Genomic DNA, 23,671 nt, shown 5'->3' on the forward strand with positions numbered 1-23,671 from the left:
TATTGCAATTTTAACAAAAGGCAATAATAAACGATTTAAATAAGCACAGAAGCATATAAGGACCATTAGAATAAAAACAAATAAAACATACAGAGTAGAAAACTGATTTAATAAACCCTAAAGACTGGTTTGTTCAACATCTCCTGAGGCTCATATCAGTCATGGATAAATGCTGGTTGCACGGTAGCCATGTCCACTATTCTACTTGTCCTGTTTCAGTTTGATTGAGTCATTTTTTCCATTTTAAAGATATCAAAAACAATGTCAATCAAATCTTCTATTGTGGGTATTTCTGCTCTGAACCACTTCCTAGTAACAGCTTCCTGTCAGCTGCATATAAAATGTGTAATAGATATCTAACATTAGAAGCAACGTTATCTGATGGATTGCTGTTGAAACACAAGGCCTGTAGTTTACACTTAATGTCCAAACAGAGTGATTTTTGCAAAATCCTATGACCCTCCTGCAGGAAAAATATCACTGCAAGGCAAGTTTGTTTAATACTCTATGCAGAATCTCCAGTAAAAGCTTCCTTATGTATGTTTTATTTTTGAAATCCCCTTGTGTACCACATTAAAAGCATATTTTAGAGCCTTAGAGCCAGTTTTGGCATCCCTGTGCAGTCTGGGAGTCACCACCAGAGGGCGCTGGCTGCTCTTCACTGCAGCTCTCAGCCACAAACTTGAGCTTCACTCAACCTCAATTCTTTTTTCATGCCCTCCTTTCAGAGGTTATGAAACACTGGAACCAGTGCTTCCGTTTCTCTATGAAATGGTGTCTTCATGTTAAACTCGTAGGGCAAAAAGAATAGAAAGGAACAAAGAAAAAGTGAGACTTTGGCAAGACTCCAAGGCTTTCTTTGTGATTTGATATAAAGTTGTGTGTGAGTAAAGTGTGGATTTACGGCGTGTCAACAGGTTTACTACAATATCTTTATAAATATCTTTGAATTTCAATTTTACTCAGTTGTATATATAATATTTAGAAGAATCTTTCTGTAAAAATGCCATGTGGTGTTTGGTTATCGGCATCCATGTTGACTTTAGGCCTGAAAACAACAAAAATGTCAACTAAGATACAAAAATTATGTGTTGACCCTCCTGTTTCTCTATGAAATGGTGTCTTTATATTGAACTCGTAGGGCAAAAAGAACAGAGAGAAAGAAAGAAACAAAGAGAGAGGAGAGAAAAGAGATGAGCAGAGGAGTGAAAAGGGTTTAATGCTGGAGAACAGTCAATCCGACACACAGCTGGAGGCCGAACAAAACCCTCTGAGGATGATTAGGCACTGAGACATTAATATATATCTGTGTGTGTGTGCTGCTACTGACAGAGGCAGAATGAGACACTTTGGAGCGTAGACTAAAATACGTCATTTTTCATTTGTGCATTTTGTGCAGCTAAAGCAAAATGCAGCTGTGAGATTTGTGTTTGTATGTTTGAATAAGTCAGACGCAGTTTTCCCTTTAATAGACTTTATTAAAGATCCTTTTCAAGATGGTATGATTCTGTTAAAGTGCCTACTGAAAACATCTTGGGAAACGTCGTCTTACAGGCGGCTTCACCAAAAACCAGACTGGTACAAGAGTCATTGGCCACATACAGTACACGGACTACCTTAAATATGATTTATGCAGTTGTGCCATTCACATATGGTCCCTATTTACCGTAAATACTTTAATATAATACACATCCATTTACAATGGAAGAAAGAAAGGTGAACATTGTGCAAAGACACCAACAGGAACTTTTATACAAGATATTCCATTGAGCTCCTGTAACACTGAGAATACAAGTAATATGTATTACAATTAATATATACTATGTTACAGTAAATGCATTAGGATTCAGACGGACACAACAATACTTTCTTCCCAGTCTCAAGAGGAGAGTACATTCTCACATCCTTGTGCTTCTCGCTAAAATAAAAGACCTCCACTACGGCCGGAGGATTATATAGACTTCATTCTTAATCTCATCAGAAGGCCAATCAGTCATCTCAAAACATTCAGTCAAAAAGACTCACAATCACAGAAAGAAACGCACAATAGAAATTGCATCGCAGTCGAAGGTCTATAGGTAACATTTTACAAACACCTATAATCTATAAGAAGTTATACATGAAGAACGATGGATTGTTCTGTTCCCGATTCTCTTTCTTTGGCTGACAAAATCACTATAAATAAACTTTACTCAGTTCCTGTGATTACATTTACAAATGTATTACCGTGTAATACTCATAAAGATACATTTACAATAAAATACCTGAATCTGCAAACAGTGGAAATGCAATAAATATCAGTTCTTCTATAATCAAATATTAATATTCTGACAGTGTTATAAACACACATGGGTATCACATGATTGCATGGAACAAACAACGAGCCAGCGTTTTACAAGTTAAAGGTCACGTTTTAAATCTTAATCTAATCTTCTAGGAAGGGAGATATTGCAGACTGTAGCTCTGTTGCAGGCGGTTTACTAAATCCTCACACACTTGGCACCTATGCTGTGCACATTGGCTTATTTTTAACACAGTGCTAGCCTAAAAACACACGACAGGATACACTGTGTGTGCGACATGCACACCTGCACACAAACGCTGCTTCGGGGGCTTAGGACTCTGGTTCAGAACTAACAGGTCGGTGCACTGAGATTAAATACGCGTACAGTTGAAAGCACCTGGGATCCAACTGTGTGTAGCAAACGTATGATACAGCAGGATGACTCGATGATACTTGTTATATTTTGATCTGTGCTTTTGTCCCCCTTTTTAGTGTTTTTACCAAATTCTCACTCACACATTCGCTCACACATTAAAAGACAAAAAACACACCGGACGGAAACCAGATTTCTCACACACACATTACAGGGTTCCACAGCTCAGACGTACATTAAATCATATTTGTTGCATCTGGAGACTTCAGATACTGTTTATATATTTTATCTATAGAAGGAACTCTAAGGGTCAGAGTCTCTCTCGCTGCTAGTTTCTCTGGAAACATTTAGAATGCTTCAGGCAAAGACGTGTCCTATCATTTCTCTGTCTGCAGCACTGTGAATGTTTCACCTCGGGTGGTGTTTGCCTGTGAAATACAACAGATAAAAGACTGTGGGCGGAGAGGTTTACAGATCATGACCGAGCCTCTCGATCTCATCGATGAGGAAGTCGATGTCGGACTGGGTGGCGGCGGAATTAGAGACGACCATTCGGAAGAAGTTGACTTTGGTGCCCTGGGGCTGGTAGCCCACCATGGTGGTCCCAGACTCCATCATCATAGCCTTGATCTTTGGCGCCACCTGGTGAAATCAGAAACAACAATTTCGAGCCGGACATTAAATACTAATAACGGTAATCCATGTAAATATAAGTTAGTGGTTATGCTTGAAGAAAAAGTAAATGATGCTGGAGTCGTACCCTGTGGAGTTTTTCTCGTCTCTCGTCACCGTCCGGCATTCCTCTCAGGCTGGGTGGGATGTACCAGAAGCAGACATTGGTGTGTTGAGGCTGCACACAGAAATACACACAATGAATTAACACACCGATTCTGTTTTTTTTTTTGTACACTACCCCCCTAAATGTGTTTTCTTAAAGGTCCCATATGGTGAGAGTTTTTGTTCGTTGTGTTTTGTGGTTGTTCTGAAGTTGAAGCTGTAAAATAAAAGAAGAACACACTATATGCCTGCATCTGTGATTGATAATCATAGATGCAGGGAGCTCATTCGTCCTGAAGGGGGCAGCAACAGCAGCAGCTCACTGGTCTTCAGAGCCATTTCACCTTCCTGTTGTCCTGCGGGTCAAAATTGACCTGCTTTAAAGTTTAAAAATGTGTGTGTGTGTGTGGGGGGGGGGGGGGGGGGGGGGGGGGGGAGCGAAATTTCTGATGTCCACACTTTCAACATTTTTGGGAAATATTTGAACATTTTTTGGTGGAAAAAAAGAAATGTTAAAAATGTTTCTTAAGAACATTCACAAAACAATCAAACAAAATCCAGCGAATTTCACTGGATTTTGGCTGATTTTTTTGTGAATGTTCTTAAGAAAATATTTAAAGTTTTACTGATATATGTAATCACTTTAGATATTTTTAGGATTTTTTTTGGACAATTTTTACTCATTTTTTGAAAATATTTACAAGAATTTGGGGATTTTTTTAAATAAAATTTTTAAGGGAAAATTTTAAGGAATTATTGGAATTTTCTTCCTGAAGGTTTTGCAAATTTTCAGAAATTTGGGGATATTTTTTTTGCTGAACTTTTGGATTTTTTTCAGACAAGGAAACAGCATTTTTTTTGGGTGTCTATAAGTGAAGACAACAGGAGGGTTAAAACAGCTTTCAAACCAAGAATTAATACATTAAAATTAACCTTTTTTTGCAGTATTTTTGAGCTGCTGGGATGTGTGAGATTTTAATTAATGTGCTGAAAAGATTCACAATATGGAGCCTTTAAACACAATATTGAATGAACCAGTCAAAGTAAGAGTTAGAGGAAGCTCACCACTCCATCAAACACCATCTCATATCCCTCCCTGTTCTTGATCTTGTTGTACAGGTACTGAGACAGGTCCAGACACTTGTCAATGTGCTGCTCAAACCCGATGGTGCCCTGTAGGGGTAAAGTCAGGGTCAGTCAGGCAATAATTAATAAGAAACACCGAGCATGGCGTTGTACCATTTGGTTTAAAGACATTTTTATATCTTGTCCAAAGAATAATTTCCCTCCATCTCACCTTGGCTTTCCACATGAGCCAGAACTTAAAGATGTCGACGTGCCGGCCACACTGGATGGCTTTGTCCCCCGTGTCGTAGGTGACATCGTACTGTTTGTCTGGTTGGAACAGGTAGCCGGCGCACATGGAGTTACAGCCTGCTAGGATTCCCTGCAGAAAAACACAAACCGTTAATAGAAGTTTCACTGACAGCAAATACTATGAAAGGTTGATGTTCAGAAGATGCGTTTGACGCCATCTTTGGGGGAACTTGAAGGTCATGGTGTATCAGGTGAAGATGAGACATAAATCATCTCAAGAAATGCATCACCAACGCCTTTACAAGCAGAACTTCTGCTGTGCTAATGCAAGTTCATCAACAGTGGAAAACACCTATTATGTGTTTTCAAAACAACGGTTATCATATAGAGCACATTATATGAATAAAAATGGTGCTCCAAAATAAAATGTTTATTTTTCCTATGTACGGTAACTTCTAGCCCACGCTGTATAATGTCTTTGACAGTGAGGGTTCAGGTGTTTTTCATACCTTCTCCCTGACCAGGATTGCTGAACACTGTAGGGGGACGCCCATCATCTTGTGAGGGTTCCACGTGACAGAGTTGGCCCTGAAACATTTAATACATACGTTAAAACACTGATGCAGTTTCATTACAAGCTTTGTTTTTTAAACCCTCCTGTTGTCCTCATTTACGGGCACCAAAAATATATTGTTTCCTTGTCTGAAAAAAATCCAAAAATTTTACCAAAAAAATTCCACAAATTTCTAAAAACCTTCAGGAAGAAAATTCCATAAAAGTTTATCTTAAAAGTTTTTATTTCAAAAAAATCCCCCAAATTTGGCAAGAAAGTTCTTGTAAATATTTTCAAAAAAATGAGTAAAAATCTTTCAAAAAATAAGTAAAAATATCGAAAGTGATTACATCTATATCAGTAAAACTTCTAATATTTTCTATAAGAACATTCACAAAAAAATCTACCAAAATCCAGTGAATTTCGCTGGATTTTGGTAGATTTTTTGTGAATGTTCTTAAGAAACATTTTTAACATTTCTTTTTTTCCACCAAAACATGTTCAGAGATTTCCCAAAAATATTGAAAATGTGGACATCAGAAGTTTCACTTTAAAAATATATTTTTTTTCCCACATTTTCAAACTTTAAAACGGGTCAATTTTGACCCGCAGGACGACATGAGGGTTAATGAAATCTGTTCCCGTGTGCTGACCTCTCAACTCCGCTGAGCTTATGGCGATGCTGCCTCGACATCAGCAGTCCTCCACCCCACGCACCCTGAGGAGAGGAAACGGCAGCGTTACACAACGGCGTGCGGCTGCTATCAAATAACACAACAACTGATCCGGTGTCAGCCACTCACGTCGACGTGGAGCCACAAGTTGTATTTCTCACAGATGTCAGCGATCTCATTGATGGGGTCAAATGCTCCGTACACGGTTGAGCCGGCGGTGGCGTTCACAAACAGCGGCACGTAACCCTGCAGAACGAACACACAACCGAAGGACAACGTCTCGGTGAGAGAGATGAAATAATGAAAAAGCAAACGCAAGAAAAACTAACTGAAAGACACCGACCTTCTGTTTAGCATCGATGATTTTGGCCTCGAGATCTGCAGGAATGACTCTCCCTCTGAAAATGAGAGCATCGTGGTATCACTGTGGCTTTATATTTTATGTTTTACAGCATTTTTATACCTTGTCCGTACTGATAGTGGCTTTAAATGACAGCAACAAATCTACTACAAACCTCTCATCTGTGCTCAGCAGGATCACGTTCTCGGTGCCGAAGCCCAGAGCCGCTCCAGCCTTCTTTATGGAGTAGTGGCTCTGTGGGGACAAATATTTCATCCGTCAGTGAAATAACAGCTACATTTGAAGAGAACGGACTTAAAGCTTGTCTTGCTTTCTGCCAAGATGGGTAAAAGTATTTCAATACAAAAGCACATTTAATAAGGGCAAGAAGAATCCATTACAATGCCCATTGTCCTGATTTCAATAAGCCTCACTGTTTATTATCCGACTTCAATGAATCTAAAGTCAATGAAGCATAGAATCTACTTTATTAGATGTGTGGGGTCACGTACATGTTCAGATGTGAAGAGGACGAGGCGGGGAGCAGCAGACATGCCCTTGGTCTTCACCTCAGGGAAATACTTGTAACGTGCGATCATCACGCTGTACATGTTTGAGATAGCGCCGCCTATCAAATTGAAATAAGCACATCAGCACCCTGGACAGCAGCACGCACACAATAACGCCAAAAGTAAAATTACAGTCCATTAGATATCGTTCTCATGGGGCAACGCGGATCGAAACTGTGAATTTTACACCAACCTGGCGAAAACAGTCCGTCTCCTTCTCCACCTGGCCAGCCGATCATCTCTCTCATTTTCTTCAGGGTCAGCTGCTCCATCAAGACGAACACTGGAGCGATCTCATAGGTGAACCTGGCAATCAAATCACAAAGGAGTCATTCAGAATTGCAGTAAGAGAAGATTCTCATACACCAGCATGTACGGATTAGAGACAACACACACACACACACACACACACACACACACACACACACACACACACACACACACACACACACACACACACACACACACACACACACACACACACACACACACACACACACACACACACACACACACACACACACACACACACACACACACACAAAGTCGATGATTTTTTCATTAGCCTTTCAATAATTCCATCCACGGAGCACAAAGTGGAGCTTGTGCTGACTGGGCTAATTAAAAAGTGTCTGATAGGACTCAACCAGCAAACATTCATATTCAAATGCCTCCTAAAATCACTCAGTAGTTTAATTAAAGCACACAAAGCTCTGATGGCTATCTGTCAATCCTGCCAATCTCTGCAGCGACTCTGAATGAGGCTGATTTGATGGCTGAGAGAGCTCTGATGTGTACGAATGTGTGACAGAAAGACAAGGAGGGAGAGTGTTTTAAAGAGATAAGAGCCTCGGTTGGCCCCCAAAAACACAGAAACTCAGGAAGAGCTCATGTCTATGAATTTCATCATTTCATTAAAAGAATGACAAGAGAAAGGATGAAAAAAAAATGTGATCTGCACAACACCAGAAGAATGATTCTGGAGACGAGCTGGATATGTGAATGACCTCTTTGTCGGTTATTAAAAGATGAAAAGCTTGGTAGTCCCCTGGACAACAAAAGGAACAAAACTCCCAGAGAAGCGAAAGTAGGTTAAAGACATCACTGAACTCTTACACTGAGGACTGAGCTTTTGCTTTCTTTTCTAACTGACAAGCCATCTCAGCAGCTCCTACACACCCCCTCAGGACTGATCCCTGTTTACCCTGCTTCTAATGAGGCCAGTTACACAACCCTCCTCCACTTCCACCACGGTAGCTCCACCACCACCACCTAAAACAACAATAGCATAAAATCCGCTCCTCTTCAGTTCCTCCCTGTTTTCTTCACAAGTACACATCTAAATGAGGACAGCAGCATTTTGTAGTTTGGAGAGAAAGGAGGGGAGATAAAGGCAGCGAGGAGAGGGAGGTATAGGGAAACAATGCACTGAAGGAAACTGTGACAGAGGACAACAAAGGGAGAGGAGGAGGACGATATGGATGCAGTGTGTGCATAGAAAAGCCTACAGAGAAGAAAAAGGACAAAACAAAGCACACAGAAATAGGTGGATAAAAGAAAAGAGTGAAATGCACAGTTGAGGACAGAGATAAGACAAATTAAAAGCAGCGTGATGAGAAAAATTTGAAGAAAAAGACTTTTTCTTCCTGCTGAGGGCTGGATTTGATTACAACATTAGCCTCTAAGTCAGTACACCAGAACGTATTATGACTTCTGGGTTTTTACTAAGATCTGCAACAACAAAGGATAAAATCGCAAACAGGACAAAACGTCTCATTTGACAGCCTCTCACAAGCCTAATTTCAGTAACATAGAGTCCTTTGATATGACTGAATTATGGTTCATATAAGGCAGACAAATATATCTAATGTCATGGACATCTCACTTTTCTTTTCTCTTAAAGCTGATCCCTACCACAGAATAAAAAGGGACACAACCAGTGCACCTTTTTAAAATTCTCCTTCTCTCAGAGTCATTTCACGCTGTAATGACAATAATGGTGATCATTATCACAATCAGAGCCAATCATTGGTCTTTTCAGGGTGAAAATTACCCCTCAGTCACCTGCCTGTCTCCAGGGACAGCCCCTAAATGCCCTTATTATCATCATCAAGGGCACTCAATGTGTGTGAGTCTGTGTCTGAATGTGTTTATGTGTGTGCGGCTGTATGTGACTAACCCTCTGACCCCCAACCACACTCTCCTCTCAGCGCCTCAAAGGAGCACTGAGTCAGTCTGTATCCACAGGGACAATAGAGCCGGAATGAGCACTCCGCAGGGAGCTGCAGCAGCCAGTTTCCACAATGTAACAGGGTTTTCTGTGCCGCCGGAGGACATTGTGTGTCAGTGTGGGGCCCAGCTGGCCTATCTGCTAAGACCAGCTCACAATGAGCCTGCAGTCAATGGACTGGAAACCCTAGCTGCTGTATCTGGGACAGCCAGAGCTGGTGTGTGCACGCGGGTGTGTGTGTCATTATGGAAGTCTGCGCAAGCGAGTGCAGGAAGTCAATGGCCCATTCTCTCGGGGCATTCTTCCAACCAGGAGATGAGATGGGAAAGTTTTTCTTAGACGGAGGGGGGGTTTCCTAAGCTAATGTTTTAAGGAATTGGATAAATTAGGCGTCTCAGTTTTCTTCTAGCTTTGGGTTTATTATCATTACACTTAATCTTTTCTTTACTAGCCAGATTGGAGAGAAGATGGAGGCTGCAGGAGTTAGAGAAGAGCTTGTACATGTGGTCTGGAGTGTATTGTCTTCTGCCTACTGTTTATTCTGTGTCGTGCTGCACGTCCTGTTGTCTTTGTAATTACATTTATACCTTGTATTATGAAACTCTAAGATGTCAGCAATTCTCTAAATCACTTTCACCAAGCCAAAACTTCACAGACACTTTAAATAACTGATTCTGCATTGGAATTTTTTGTTCAGTCAGATTTCTTGTCTTCTATCTGTAACAAAACTTTCTTGAGTCTCATGACTTCTGCTGTTACTGATGTCTTGATTTGTCTTTCTTATACAGAGAGCTGATGCAAAACGTTGATTTACTGGTTATTATTTATTATTGTTTTTGTCAATCAAAGATGACCAAAATTCCTTATTTTCAGCTTCTACATTCTGATCATTCAGCTCGTCTTCATGTTATGTAACAGGAAATTGATCGACATTGGACTGTGGGTCAGCCAAAATAGGACGATTATGAATGTCACCTTGTAGGAGAGGGTGATGGGAAATTGACACTAAATGATTAGCAATTCAACGTGAAAATAACTGACAGATCAAATGATTATTAGCTGCAACAATGCTCTGTATAAGCGTTAAAATATAATCAGAAATGTGCATTGTGCAATGATCAAATTACAACGACAAATTCATTCATCAAACCACTGTTTTGTGTGTTTTGACAGAACTGTAAATATTTGGCTGGTTTACGCCCAGTGAAAACGCTTATGTGTGCGATCTGTATTCTGACGTGGTACGGCAGTCTTCACATCATGTTCCTCATTCTATTCCATTGATCATAAGACAGTCATGTCTTACTCACAGCATGTGTGTGTATCCATGTTGAGAAAGTGTGAAGCTGATTTGGTTCACGCCCTCTATCAGACTGGGCCACCATGTAACTGTGACCTGAGATCAATATGCAATCTAACCACCCCTGGGGCTCAGCTTGCCTCCGATATACAGTACAGCAGCTCACCATCTGCCAATACCCAGTCTCTACAGGACGAAGCAAACAATTTATATAACTGTCCTCAGAGGCCGTGGCGACCGACGGCGGAGCGATCTCAGGGGAACACCATGAGCACTTCCGCTATTCCAATATATGATAACGACTGGAGGCCATTTCCAGTGGCCTACAAACAGGAAATCTCAGCTGTCTTGCTGTGACGTATCAAGATGTTTCGCCTTCACATAGGGTATGCAAAGGCAAGGAGATCTGACTTACATGTTGGTGTTAGCGGTGGAGGTGAGCCACTCTCCAGCCAGACCGATGATGTCCAGACCAGAGGATAGCTGGTTGAAGAAGCGTGGGTGACCTAAACATTAAAAAAAAAAAAAAAAAAAAAAAAAACATGCTGTCGTATGTCTGCGTCGTCCTGGTGTGGTTTAACAGACTTTTAGTGTATAAAATCAACACAATCCACAAAAAGCTCTTCTTCATTTCAGCGTTAAACTTATTCAGACTTCATTCTGTGTTTCCCTGGTCAGCCATGATACCTAAGGGATCTGACACAGCACTGCTCAGTGTGCCATAATTACACTGGTAAGGGCTATATGACAGCCAGTTAGACTCTAAGGAGCATGAACACACAGTCACCGTGAACAGGCCTGGAGGTTGTATGCAGTCATGGATGGAGGTGCACTGTGGATGTGGTGTTATATGACTCACATAATAAACAGAGTCATGGTAAAGATTTTCAGTACAAAACAAGGATAGCAGATTTCAAGGATTGTAGATTTCAGCACCGCGGACAGCTCCTCCAGTCCTTACAAACCAGAAAAATCAACCCAAAAAACCCGAAAAAAACATGGTGCAGATTTGTAGACAACTGCGTGATATATGAAACCCGAGGGACAGTTTGAGCGTTGTCGCTTTTAACAGCTTGAAACAGCCCGTGTTAGGATCCCCTCAGGCGACACTCGTTTTAATAAGTCGAGGGGAAAGAAAAGGAGCATGTCAACTGAATTACCGAGAGGACAATAAATAAGGCAGTCATCTCAACAAGCCGCACGCTATCTGGCAAAACATCTTCTCTTCTAATGGGCCCCGTTAGTGTTGCAGCCACATTGTGTACAATAAATACGTCAAAATTAATTTCAAAGTGATAAAGCTGACTACAATATATGATTGTGTTAAAATTCACAGATATACCACGGGAGATGTAAATATCAGAAAATAACTGAGCTCTAATATTACAGTTAGCATTATGTGCTATATAAACGTATACATGTTATCTGAAAGATTAAAATGCGCACTCATTTGCCTTTAACAGCATGCGACATCAATTAATTATTCCTGAGGACACAGTTTGGGTTTTCTCTCTCTATAACAGACCACAGCTCGGTATTACAGGTGAAGTGAGTCCTACCTGTCCGGACGCCATATTTGAGCGTGTCCCTGCAGTCCACCAGGATCTGCTCCAGGGACTCTGGCTGGTCGGACAGCTCCAGGTTGAAGCCCTCCATCCCCTCCAGGAGCTGGTGAGGGTGGTGGAAGTCCAGCACCTTGGTGGAGCGGTCGAAAGTCTTCTTGACGTAGTTCGTGAGGATGTCGACCACCTCCAGCAGGAACTGTATGGTGGGCTCCTCGCCATTTTTGGCCGGCAGGAGGTCTAAGGGACGAGGCGAAAATGAGTAAGTTTGGATGACAGATTTAAATCATTCACTGCTTGAGTGTGTTGGGTGGCTTTTATAACGCTTTGGGAGTCATTAGTCAATTAGTGAGTCCAGTTGTATCTTTAATTATAACCATTTTTGGCGACCTATATCTGCTATGCTAACTTTTTGCTAGTTTTGAATAAGGTAGCTAACATCAACAAGCTAACGGCAGCCATCTTTGCCTCGTCTGTTAAAGCTCCAGGTATGGTCAAAATGAACATTGCTTGATTTAAAGCAAAAATGCATCACTGCTTTATTTTACATGTATAAATAAATAAACAATCCAGCAAATACATTTTTGGCACTTTTTAATTTAAAAAAATCAGGTTAAACAGATTTTTTTTAACCATTTTGGCGACCTATATCTGCTATGCAATTGTTTCTGATTGAATAAGGTATATACAGTCTATGGCTAACATCAACAAGCTAATGGCCAGCTCCATATATGGTCAAAAATTAATTTGCTTGACTTAAAGCAAAAAAAAAAATGCATCACTGCTTTATTTTATATGTACAAATAAATAAATAAATAAACACCCCAGAAAATACATTTGTGTTCAAAATAAGTACATCTGTTAACAAGCTTTTTTAAAGAACAGTGTAGCCTGCTTTTCTGCAAATATGTGAGCAGATTTCAAGGTGGGAGATGCAATATGGGACCTCCAGACTTGCTGCTTAGATAGATAGATAGATAGATAGATAGATAGATAGATAGATAGATAGATAGATAGATAGATACTTCATTAATCCCGAGGGAAATTCAAGATCCCCCCCCCCCCCCGTTCAAACAAAACCTGCATCCATGTCTGAAAATGTTATTAGCTAAATCTGAAATGTAGTGTCTGTACAGTTTGAGAAACGGTAAAAGGTTGTTAATATACAGCTATAGGTCTGAGTGTTCAGAGTGCACAGTGAATATTGAGTCCACAGAGTGGTACAGGTGTGTCAGCCCTCACCTCTGGCGAACAGGTTGGAGAAGTCGGTCTCGGTGTGTCGGAAACGCGCGTCCCTGTCACTGTTGTCGCATGAGAGCAGGTTCTTCTGTCCGGCGAGCCTCCCCTTCTCATCCAGGCTGTTGTTCTTCTGCAGGAACCCTAAAGTGTTACAGGACGACGACGAGAACGAGTTATCCCCGAACACCTCCATCCCGCTCACATACACAAACAACAGGCGAAATGGAAAAATGCAAGAACGAAAAGTAATGGATTTCCAAACAGTCTGTGCTGTCTAAAGTCAGCTCCAACTAAGCCTGATTGTTTAATCTGAACTGCTTCTCCACTGGAGGCCAAACTTATTGGAGTTCAGGCCAAATGAGGGCATGTTTGAGTGCCAGCCTCACCTCGTGATCTCACAGCCCCACCCCGGGGAGGAGGCAGACCTGACCGGCTCAGTGGGCAGCACAGCCCGCGGTGATGACCTACACAGCCGGTAAATATACCCCATAAAGAAGGGCTGATGAGGAACGCAGAGCCCTGAAGCAGTTTGTCTCTGCAAGGCCCTGTCTAGTCTCAGTTTTTTATTTCTTTTTGCATATTGGCCTTCTTTATCAGCGGAATAATGCGTGCGTCTAATTGTGCGTAAAACACGTGGAAGTCGCACACCCTTGTTATCTGCAACAATATAAAATATAACGTGTCGTTTATTCCATACCATCTTTCTCATTAAGATCTAAACGACAAAATTCATAATCAATACGTGAGACAGTCCAGCTGCCTCTACATAGAAATGTTTCCACTCCATTTCCATCCAGCTCCATTAAAATGTCATTTAACCAATTAAAATCTAATGGTCGATTTCTAAAAATGGCGATGCCGGACATCTTCAGTCCTTTAAATGGTTTGTGCAGCAACGAAAACGGTCGAAGATGTCGTTTGAACAGATGCAGTATCATCACTTGCAAGAAAATCCATACGTTGTATTATTTTGATAAAGAAGCAGTTTCCTTGAAACGATGGAGATTTTCAGCGTAATATCAGATAGATTGACGGAAGAGTGACTCAAAAAATAATTAGATGGGAGATGAAAAACACTCGGTTATGTCGGATCTCGCTCTGTTTTATATTTCCAGGCTTGTCTTGACTCTTTTTTCTCTCCTGGTGGTGAAATGGAAAAGACGTGAGGGGTTCAGGGGGCTGATCCGTGTCTCCCATCACCAGACCTACAGGCTAATGTCCACTGACCTTTAGAAGATGAAAACGCACAGTGACAGTGGAGGGATGGCCCTGCTTTAACCGCCTCCATCACGGCCTGTTCCAGAAGGCCTCAAAATGATGCGTAAAATATGGATACGATAAAGAAAGCTGCGAGGTTGTGCATTTTAAAATGAAAAAAGTGGCAAAATCAGTTACAATGGATTTCAGGAGATGTGTTATATGTCAAAAAAGAAATATGCTCCCAAAAAAAGCGTTTACAAGAACCCAAAAGAGTGCCCAGACAGAACTTACCACAGATCTTCATCCCCAGTTTCCGTGTGCATCCGTGCATCCACGCATATTCGTAGGCTAAAACAGAATGAACGGTTGAGTTTGTGCGCTGCAGGCCGCGGAAAAAATATGTGGAGAGGCGGTTTGATGGAGCACAGAGAGCACAGAGAGAAGAAGAAGCGTGATGCGGATGGCTCTTGGCCAGGTGTGTGATTTTTGTTTGGAAATAATCGGATTGTTTGTTGACCAATAATTACGTCCACGTATTTTTTTAAATGTACCCAAACGCCCTCTGATCACAAAGGGATGAGTCTTTTCCGATTTGAGTTCAATCAATAGGGACAGACAGTGGCCCGGCACGGCAAGGCAAATCCACGCCGGCTCACACACACCCAGCCAAGGGGCGGACTGGAATTAACACCCGTGAAATGAGCTCACGGAGGAGGGCAGGAATTAATTGAGTGAAACACAGTATGTGGCTGGAGCGAGCTGGTAATGTCTGAGGCCTGGAAGTGTGTAGCAGAAACTTATAGAATAGTGCATCTCATATATGAATACACACACACACACACACACACGCACACACACGTAGACTCTCTGTTGCGCACAAACCCGAACGTGGACATGCGTGAGCAGAGATGGAAGCCGGAGGGAATAGAGAGCAGAGCTGCACCTGATGGAAAACTTTCAAAAAACAAAACAACAAAAAATAAAATAAAAGCAAGTATTTAAATTTACTGAGGCAATCTCATTCCGAGAGAAACAGCTCGAGGTGCCGAGGCCAAGGCAGGAACACGCACGCACATGCACACGCACACGCACGCAGAGACACCACAAGCCGCCAGGCGTGAGATGGAGCGTGGCAGAGAGATAATGGCAACATCCAGCAGCAGTATACGAGCAAGTCAGACAAAACAAACATCTTTTTTTTAATGGAGCTTTTTTTTTTCTTCTTGGCACAAATTCACATTTTAAAATAAGTTGGGGGGATTTTTTTTTTTAGAAATGTTTATGGACACCCAAGGGCCACAGATAAAAGATTCAAAATAATTTTATTCGATACAAACAGCTCATATAGCATCTATTTGTTCTCCGGCCTCTATAAGGAGCTGTAGTCATTTCCCTTTAACGTTTGGCTGAAGATAAAAACCTGTAATTATTTCCCTGTGTTGCTCTGCAGATGGCTGCTCAAGTGTACTCTAATGGAGTCGATTTTGTGTATGCGAGAAAGGCTTAAAATGATTAATTAACCCATAGGTTAATGCACTTTATAAAAAAAACATTGTAAAAGCAATTCTCGGAAAGCAGCTAAAACATTAGGGGAAATTAGATATGATGTATTATTGCAGAAGTGAAGAATAAATATGGTCGAAATCTTGGAATCACGATGGAATCAGCGCAGAGGAAGGAAAATATAAAAATTGTCGAAGGAATATTGCCTGATTTAATGTCCGGAAAATGCTCCTGGGTCATTCTAAACACTCGAGCTTTAATGGCGCATGCTTTCTTGCAGGTCCGCTGCTCGGCGCGCACTGCTGATCCTCCAGACAGCGACAGGCAGCTGTGATGGCTCTGTTTTTAACCGGAATGATTAACGACGGAGCCCACACAGCAAATGGCCCGGGCGAGACTCGCTTTTATCAGACAGGGAAGGAGGAGAGAGAGAGCGAGGGAGAGAGAGGGAGAGGAGGGGGGAGACAGGGGCATAGAGAGGCGTGTTGGGGGGCGAACTGGGTTTAAGGTTTTGTGGATCGCACTGCTGAAGTGTCTCTGAGCAAGGCAGTCTGGAGAGCCTTAACGAGAGTTTACCCTCAGGAAACGGACAGTGGATCATTAACAGAGAGAGGAGTGTGAGGACCTACTTCCGGACGGAGGTCTTAAATTAGCCGAGTTGGGGTCCTGGTCCCCGCCGGTGGCTCTCGGTTCAGACGTGGCCATCAGTCCTCTGTTGTCGGATCTCCAGCAGGGAAATAATTCAGCTGCGAACAAAACGGCCAAGTGTTATGAGAGCCTGTATGTGGAATTCAGGTCAGATTGAGAACATAAATTTGAGGTAACTGCCTTCAGTTGAACTGGCAGGCCTGAGTTTGATCAGAAAATGAGGATATTTGTTGTGCGTATAGCCAGGAGCGATTCATCCCCTAAGGGCAGAGCCAAGACGCACAATTTGGAGCCAGTTGCGCACGACGCACAAGGAATAGGCTCCTCTTGGAAATACGAAATTAACCACATAGGTGTCAGATATTTTCATGATTATTTCTTGCTTTTAATTAGCCTTTAAATCCCTGCATCTTACACTTAATTCCAACAACAAGCTGAATAATAACATAATAAAAAAGTAATTGTTAGTGAGCTGGATCCATTAGAAATACGGTTCATTCTGACGGTGAGTTTTTGTGGGTGAGTAAAGCCAAATTATGTTTAGATATGAATCCAGACTATTAAAATCTTTGAGATTTATGTTCTAGTTCTAATATCAAGAATTAAACACACATTATACATTACGTACCACTGGCAAGCTGATTGAGGTTATTAGAAAAATTAATGTTTCACAGGTGGTTTTAAGCAGCAAATAACACATAACGTGCAACGAAACTGTCCATTCACCTATTGACTCCGCAATCGACATTTCAATTAAGTTGCGCTTTGAACAAGAATATTCCACCTCATCATTACTCAATGTCACCGTGACACGAGATACACACTGAATCAAACTGATGAAACCCTCCTTCCTCTTTGTCACTCATCCCAGACGAATTTATTTCAAACGACGCGGAGAATTTTGTTTGTAGTTTTTGTTCGTATAATTTTTTTTTCGCTCCAAAAAGCTTCGATGGTGTTGGGAGAAAGACGTGCGTAAAACGACCACCCGTTTAAATTAAGAATCCCGTCTATACAGCTGGAATTAAAGCAAGGCTGCATCTTACCGGCTCACAGGTTGTCGAGTCCAGACAAAGTACAACTAAATTGCCACCCAAAGGCGCGACAAGAAACAGTCCAGTAGCGACGACGGCGGAATATCAGCAGAGCGCACCAATAAAATCCCATCCAGCGGCGCGCAACTGACCCTTTTCTCCCTCAAGAATATGTATTTTTTTTTTAATTCGTTATTTATATCTCAGGCTCAGGCTGCCCATTGGTCTCTTCAGGCAGGCATGAGTCACAGCCTTGCCTCGCCTTCTGACGACTAATGAAGCTTCCCTGAGTGCCACTGACAGCCACAATCCACTTTAAGAAGCCCAAAAAAAAAGCAAAGGGAAAAACACCAGTGACGTATTCCCACCCACCCACCTACCCAACTACCCCTCCTTCTGCGCCTGTGTGTCTCCAGGTGTGGGTGTGTTGGTGGGTGTCACAGGATGGAGGGTGAACACTTGAATGTGAAATGTGGTTCTGAGTTGGTTACATAGGAATTGACCTTGGGATGAAAAATAGGATTCAAAAACACAGTTGTGGGGTTTAAGCAACAGCAGGATATCCAAACTGTGTCTTCATGTGTTGGTTGATTTGACTTATGGAGACCTGTGGATTATTTATCCCAGAATAGAGACGTTTATTATAAGAAACACCATCCATCCATCCATACACACAATGCCCATAATATTCACCTTCATGAGATGACAGCTCTGCATGCATCATAATTTTTGACTTGCACCTTTTTTTTTATTTCCTTCATAACCTTGACACAGACAATAACAGTGAGACATCAAAGCCTGGTAGGCGTTGACTTTAGTGTCCTCGCTGTCATCTTCATGCATGTGTCCTGGTCCGCTGAATGGCCAGAGACCAGCCATTATGTTCATTCAGCCACTGCAAATTACACAGCCGCTATCAGACGGCAGCCATACTTCACAAAAGATAAGCTCTGCCATGTGATAATAATAACTCAAACATCATACGGGGCTGATAGCATTCCACCAGGATGGATCAGCTGTGTGTGTGGTGCGCTGTAAATCACAAAAAATAGGCTTGACGATCAGATCAAAAGATGTAGCCTCTTTCTAACAAGATAGGACTTAAACATGTAGATTTGTTCAGTTACATTACAACTTTTTATTTGTGTCAATGAATTAACAATTTAACCCTCCTAATGTCCTTATTTAAGGGCAGAAAAAATCTTTCCTTGTCTGAAAAAAATCCAAAAATTCAGCAAAAAATTTTCCCAAATTTCTGAAAATTTGCAAAACCTTCAAGAAGAAAATTCCAAAAATTCCTTAAAAGTTTCCCATAAAAAAATTTATTTTAAAAAATCCCCCAAATTTGGCAAGAAACATCTTGTAAATATTTGCAAAAAAAATGAGTAAAAACCTTCCAAAAAATACTAAAAATATCTAAAGTGATTACGTGTATCAGTAAAACTTCTATTTTATTAAGAACATTCACATAAAAATCAACCAAAATCCAGTGAAATTCGCTGGATTTTGTTTGATTTTTATGTGAATGTTCTTAAGAAACATTTTTAACATTTCTTTTTTTCCACAAAAAAATGTTCAAAGATTTCCCAAAATGTTGAAAATGTGGACATCAGAAGTTTCACTGTGAAAATATCTATTTTTTTTCCACACCTTCAAACTTTAAATTGGGTCAATTTGACCCGCAGGACGACATGAGGGTTAAGAATCTGTTTGATTCTGTTTTGTAAAACTTTGTAGAAAACTGATTTGACAGAGCTAAAAAGAGCAAATAATGACAGGCCCAAATGCACTACAGAACCAGTTTTGATGGAAGTGCAGTTTTTGTTTGGATCAGTTTAGTAAAAATGTCAAAGCAATATGAATGTTGCTTTTAAAATGCTGCAGATGAAGAGATCTCGTAATGATGACGGAATGAAAACACTCCAGTCTAACCTCAAATGGTGGGAAAACATGAAGGAAAAATGACATTTGTGTGTTTTTTTTTTCATTTATAATACATTTATTTGTGAAATGTTACAGTCTCTTCAAAGCAAAGGTGGAAACTGCAAACATTTCCCCCCATTATCCAACATCAATTTGCATCTTTAAATGTTATTGTGGATTGCTACTGATGTTAAAATCGAGTTGATGCAACATCTAGGAAAAATTATTAGGGATGAGAGGTTTTTCTGCTGAAACGCTGAAACCTGGATCATAGCAAACAGATTGTGAACAAAGTTAACATGTCAAATGTATTACTATCTCATTTGTTTTTCTGCAGTCTCCCCTTTTTGTCTCCCCTAACCGTTGAGGGAAGCATCTGGCTCTTTAGCTGCTCAATGCTCCACCATGTTTATCATCTAGTCGCTAACTGTGCTTGTCTGTATTTTGAGCCAGGAATGTTGTGATTACTTGGTGTTTCAGAGCCTTTTTTTCTGAAAACAGCTGCCTACTGAAGCCAAAATGCATGCTATGAGAACGGTGAGACTGAACCGAAGCAGTAAATTTTCAGGCTAGACAGCCGAGTGGTTCATCTTCAGTTGGGATGTATATCTTCAGTTTAACACTGTCAGTGTTTTCACATTGGCATTTGATACTTTTTATTGTGTAATATTGCATGACTATCGGCACTTTAGGTTGAATTGATGCATATTTAGACACAGATGCTTGTTACATACTTTCTTTTTTTTGCATTTTAACCCATACTTTCAACTAAAAATGTATATTTATGTGGAATAAACTAACATCCAATAAATAATCAATGATTACAGAATACTGTTTCTCATGATATGAAGTTTTAAGCTTCAGAGATGGACATGATACTGTTAAAACTTAAGTCCTACATTTTCTTATGTAGCTCCACAGATGATTAAATTTATATAGGCACAACTTTAACCTCATGTTTTAATCCCTTATTAGTTTATGTTTTCAGGAAACAAAGGTATCAGCTTAGTCAACAATAATATTTTATTTGCAAGTAAAATATGACAGAATGTATAATCGTCACACCGTCTACAAAATGCACCGTGACTGAGCACAGCAGCACTGTGGGTTAAAATAAATACAATATTTCAAAAGTATAAGATTATATTATGAGAGGTCTCAGAGGGAGCCCCTGTTGGACTGGTACGGTCGTTTTAGGGGGAAATGTGAGAAGGAGGGCACGGCTTGTGTCTATTTACCTGCTTTTCTTCTTCATCATCTGATGATGAAGAAGAGGAGCAAGATGAAGAGGAGCAGCTAGAGTTACAGAATGACTCCTCATCACTGTCAGAGTCGTCGTCTTCGTCGTCCTCATCATCACTGTCGTCATCTGCTTCATCCTCATCACTGCTCTGCTCTGCCTCTAATGGGAGAAGGCACGACTCAAATTCAGTGTATAATCTGGGATGCGCAGCCCGAGTGTTTGTGTTTGAAGTAAGTCGACTGTCACCTTCCAGCAGTTTCTTCTGGATCAGCAGGAGGAACTCAGAGGCCACAGGATTGTCTGGTTCATAGACGAGGACTGGAACGTACAGAGAAAACGGAGCATTAACTGACTTCACAGGCGCCTAATTCACTGGCAGACAGACGAGCAGCTGACGGATGCAGGATACGTACTCGTCTGACAAAGTTTACTGGCCAGCTGAAAGTCCTTCTCCTTTACAGCTCTGAGGAACTGAAACCAAACATTTTCATTTAACGTCTATTCAGGCTGACTGAAAGTGAAACCAAGCATGTTTGTGCATTTGAAACACACACAGAAGAAACGACGACAGCATGAAGTGTGGAATCAGTGAAAACGATCAGTCTCTTTACCTCCATTTTCAGCTCCACTGGAGCTTTAAGGTCTTCATCCTCAGCATCCTCTTCCTCGGTCTGCTCTTCCTCCTCATATGTGTTCTGCGTGGGGAGAGGTTCAGCTGGTGGAGGAGCATGTGTTGTTCCACCTGGCAGCCGTTTTAATCATTATCATCGTTTATTTCCCTCCTACTCGTCTTGCTTTGCATCCTATTCTTTACTGACTTACCAGCTGCTGATGAGTCTGGAGGCTCCTTCAGGTCTTTCATTTTCAGCTCTTCATTAGTCGACTGTGTTTGATCTTCAATCCTGAAATCACATCTAATATAATATGTATAAACTGTGTGTGGGGTATATTTTAATGGTTTTATCACCTACTATGTGAATTCTGAGCACAGACCTTGAGTTACGGTGATCGATTTCTTTAGAGCACAATCTATATGAGGAACACAGACAGTTGTTTGTTGGCACAGTGGGTATTTATCATTTATTATGTGTGAACTAAACAAGCTAAAACTGTCTTTTGACATGATGTGAAACATGAAACTTTTGGACACATGATCAGAAATTAACACGGATGGCCAAGAGCATCTCAAGATTATAATCAATTCTGATCGAGAATAGGTTTAAACAAAACCAAATACTGGCTAGACTTCAGGACAAAATTAACTTGCAGATGTTCATTTTCCAGATATAGTGTTCTAGCTTTTTGTGTACTCAGTTTATTTCCTCTACTTGTGTCAGTGACGGATGTTTGTGACTTTTTAAACTTCAAAGAATTATTTTGGCAAATTTAATGAGTATGCACACATTAATTAATGTGCTGGTGGAAAATGATTAACACCGCAGCTATCTAAAGAACTCTCTAGATGTAGTCGAATATGCTGTCATCTTGCTAATTTAACTGGGCAGCTAGTTAGCTAGCGTGAATTAGCAGTTAGCTGTAGCTAACGTTGCGTCCGCAGTGAAACATCATTAGCTTCATTAGCTTCATTAACTAGCTATGTGTTGTGAGCGAATGTTAGCAAGCTACGCGTAACTCACCTGCTCATTGAGAAACTTTATGTCCTACTCTATGAAATTCCGACAGTTTCTTGCAGGTTTCACGTTTTTATCGTTAGTTGGCGAACTGCTGACAGACGATAGTTGCTGCGTATCAGGGAAGTAAACAGTCGTTACCGTAGCAACGGAACAACGCTTTGTGGCCTTCAATGTCGTCGGAAATTTAGCAACTACATGCAAAAAAGCATGTCAAGATCAGTTCAAATTTTGTCCCATGGCTTTTAGAGAGCATCGACTGTAGAGACAGTGTGTTGTATGCAGCTGTTTTTCTTTTCAGATGACTAAAAGGACTTTCTTACCTATACATTTTCCTATATTATACAGGTTTTACAAAAAGTTTCCATCTTACATGCCAATATTAATATTCTGCTGTCTCTTTGATCCTCTCTTTACCTCAATTCTGCAAAATAGTTTTGTCTGTTTGATTTAATAATCAAATCAACCACCAAAAATCCCTTGAATACATGAAAAACTATAACTTGCATCCATTTTAAGGCTTCATTCTCAGTCCTTCTCACACAACTGTTCCTGTCCACCTTCCATGTCAGCCATATTTCATCCAATAAGTAGCTGTAACTGCTACATTAGCTGCGCATACATCGAAAGAGCTGCCCTCAGTCTTGAATCTGTGTGTCGGTGTCTGTGTGAGGATGGAGGTATTGTGTGTGTGTGGTTGGTTAATAGGTTCAGGTCTCCTCAGCACTTGGCTGCATTGTTTCACGGTTGTCTTATAATCTCAAGAAGAGACTGACAGGCCCAACACTCAGACATCTCACAGAGCTTAAATTAGTGCATGACTGACAGCACTGTTCACTTTGTGCCTGAGTTTGAAGCATTGTTTAGAGAAGGTGAGGTGAGATTGGACTGTTAAATGTGTGCGCCTTCTCTCCATCACCAACACACTCTCTCTCTGTCACACACACAAACACATCAATTAGTCAGTGCAATGAAGTTGCTCGGACTGAGCGCTCCCTCGGGACCCCTCTCCTGCACACAGACATGCCAGTGAACCGTGTTGATGTGTGTTTTTAGCGTGTATGTGCGCATGCTCAAGTGTAGACTATGTGGGTTTTTTGTGGGTGTAACAGTGGAGAGGAAGCAGTCAGTCTTTTCTAGTGAAGAGTCGGTGTAGCCACTGCATAGTTATGAGAACAAGTAAAGAAACGGTCAAGAGCAAATACAGTATATATCCAATATACACTGCCTGGCCAAAAGTTGCCACCTGGATTTAACTAAGCAAATATGAA

General features: G+C 41.0%; 2 protein-coding genes across 5 annotated transcripts; both read right to left on the reverse strand.

Annotated features, from left to right (window-relative positions):
- Positions 1-1,457: 1,457 nt before the first annotated feature.
- LOC110951974 (glutamate decarboxylase 1-like) lies at positions 1,458-17,910 on the reverse strand. Of its 2 annotated transcripts, XM_022195273.2 has the most exons (17): positions 17,616-17,910; positions 16,551-16,667; positions 14,710-14,766; positions 13,222-13,359; positions 11,977-12,219; positions 10,833-10,923; positions 7,081-7,193; positions 6,831-6,946; positions 6,494-6,573; positions 6,322-6,376; positions 6,108-6,224; positions 5,958-6,022; positions 5,261-5,339; positions 4,732-4,881; positions 4,500-4,607; positions 3,418-3,507; positions 1,458-3,299 (listed from the first exon to the last, which is right to left on the reverse strand). In XM_022195273.2, the coding sequence occupies exons 2-17, from the start codon at positions 16,624-16,626 to the stop codon at positions 3,126-3,128; spliced, it is 1,752 nt and encodes a 583-aa protein (XP_022050965.1). In that variant the 5' UTR covers positions 16,627-16,667; positions 17,616-17,910; the 3' UTR covers positions 1,458-3,125. The 2 variants fall into 2 exon arrangements, with proteins under 2 accessions (XP_022050965.1, XP_022050966.1); XM_022195274.2 differs by lacking the exon at positions 14,710-14,766.
- Positions 17,911-20,531: 2,621 nt separating this feature from the next.
- Positions 20,532-22,550, reverse strand: LOC110951973 (glutamate-rich protein 2-like). 3 transcript variants are annotated; one of them, XM_022195271.2, is made up of 7 exons: positions 22,407-22,550; positions 21,763-21,798; positions 21,592-21,671; positions 21,381-21,511; positions 21,183-21,240; positions 21,016-21,087; positions 20,532-20,928 (listed from the first exon to the last, which is right to left on the reverse strand). In XM_022195271.2, the coding sequence occupies exons 1-7, from the start codon at positions 22,412-22,414 to the stop codon at positions 20,720-20,722; spliced, it is 594 nt and encodes a 197-aa protein (XP_022050963.1). In that variant the 5' UTR covers positions 22,415-22,550; the 3' UTR covers positions 20,532-20,719. The 3 variants fall into 3 exon arrangements, with proteins under 3 accessions (XP_022050963.1, XP_022050961.1, XP_022050964.1); XM_022195269.2 differs by having other exon boundaries at positions 21,592-21,683; XM_022195272.2 differs by lacking the exon at positions 21,763-21,798 and having other exon boundaries at positions 21,592-21,683; positions 22,407-22,547.
- Positions 22,551-23,671: the final 1,121 nt, after the last annotated feature.

The sequence above is a fragment of the Acanthochromis polyacanthus genome, chromosome 9 (genome assembly GCF_021347895.1).
Source record: "Acanthochromis polyacanthus isolate Apoly-LR-REF ecotype Palm Island chromosome 9, KAUST_Apoly_ChrSc, whole genome shotgun sequence".
NCBI classification, from domain to species: domain Eukaryota; kingdom Metazoa; phylum Chordata; class Actinopteri; family Pomacentridae; genus Acanthochromis; species Acanthochromis polyacanthus.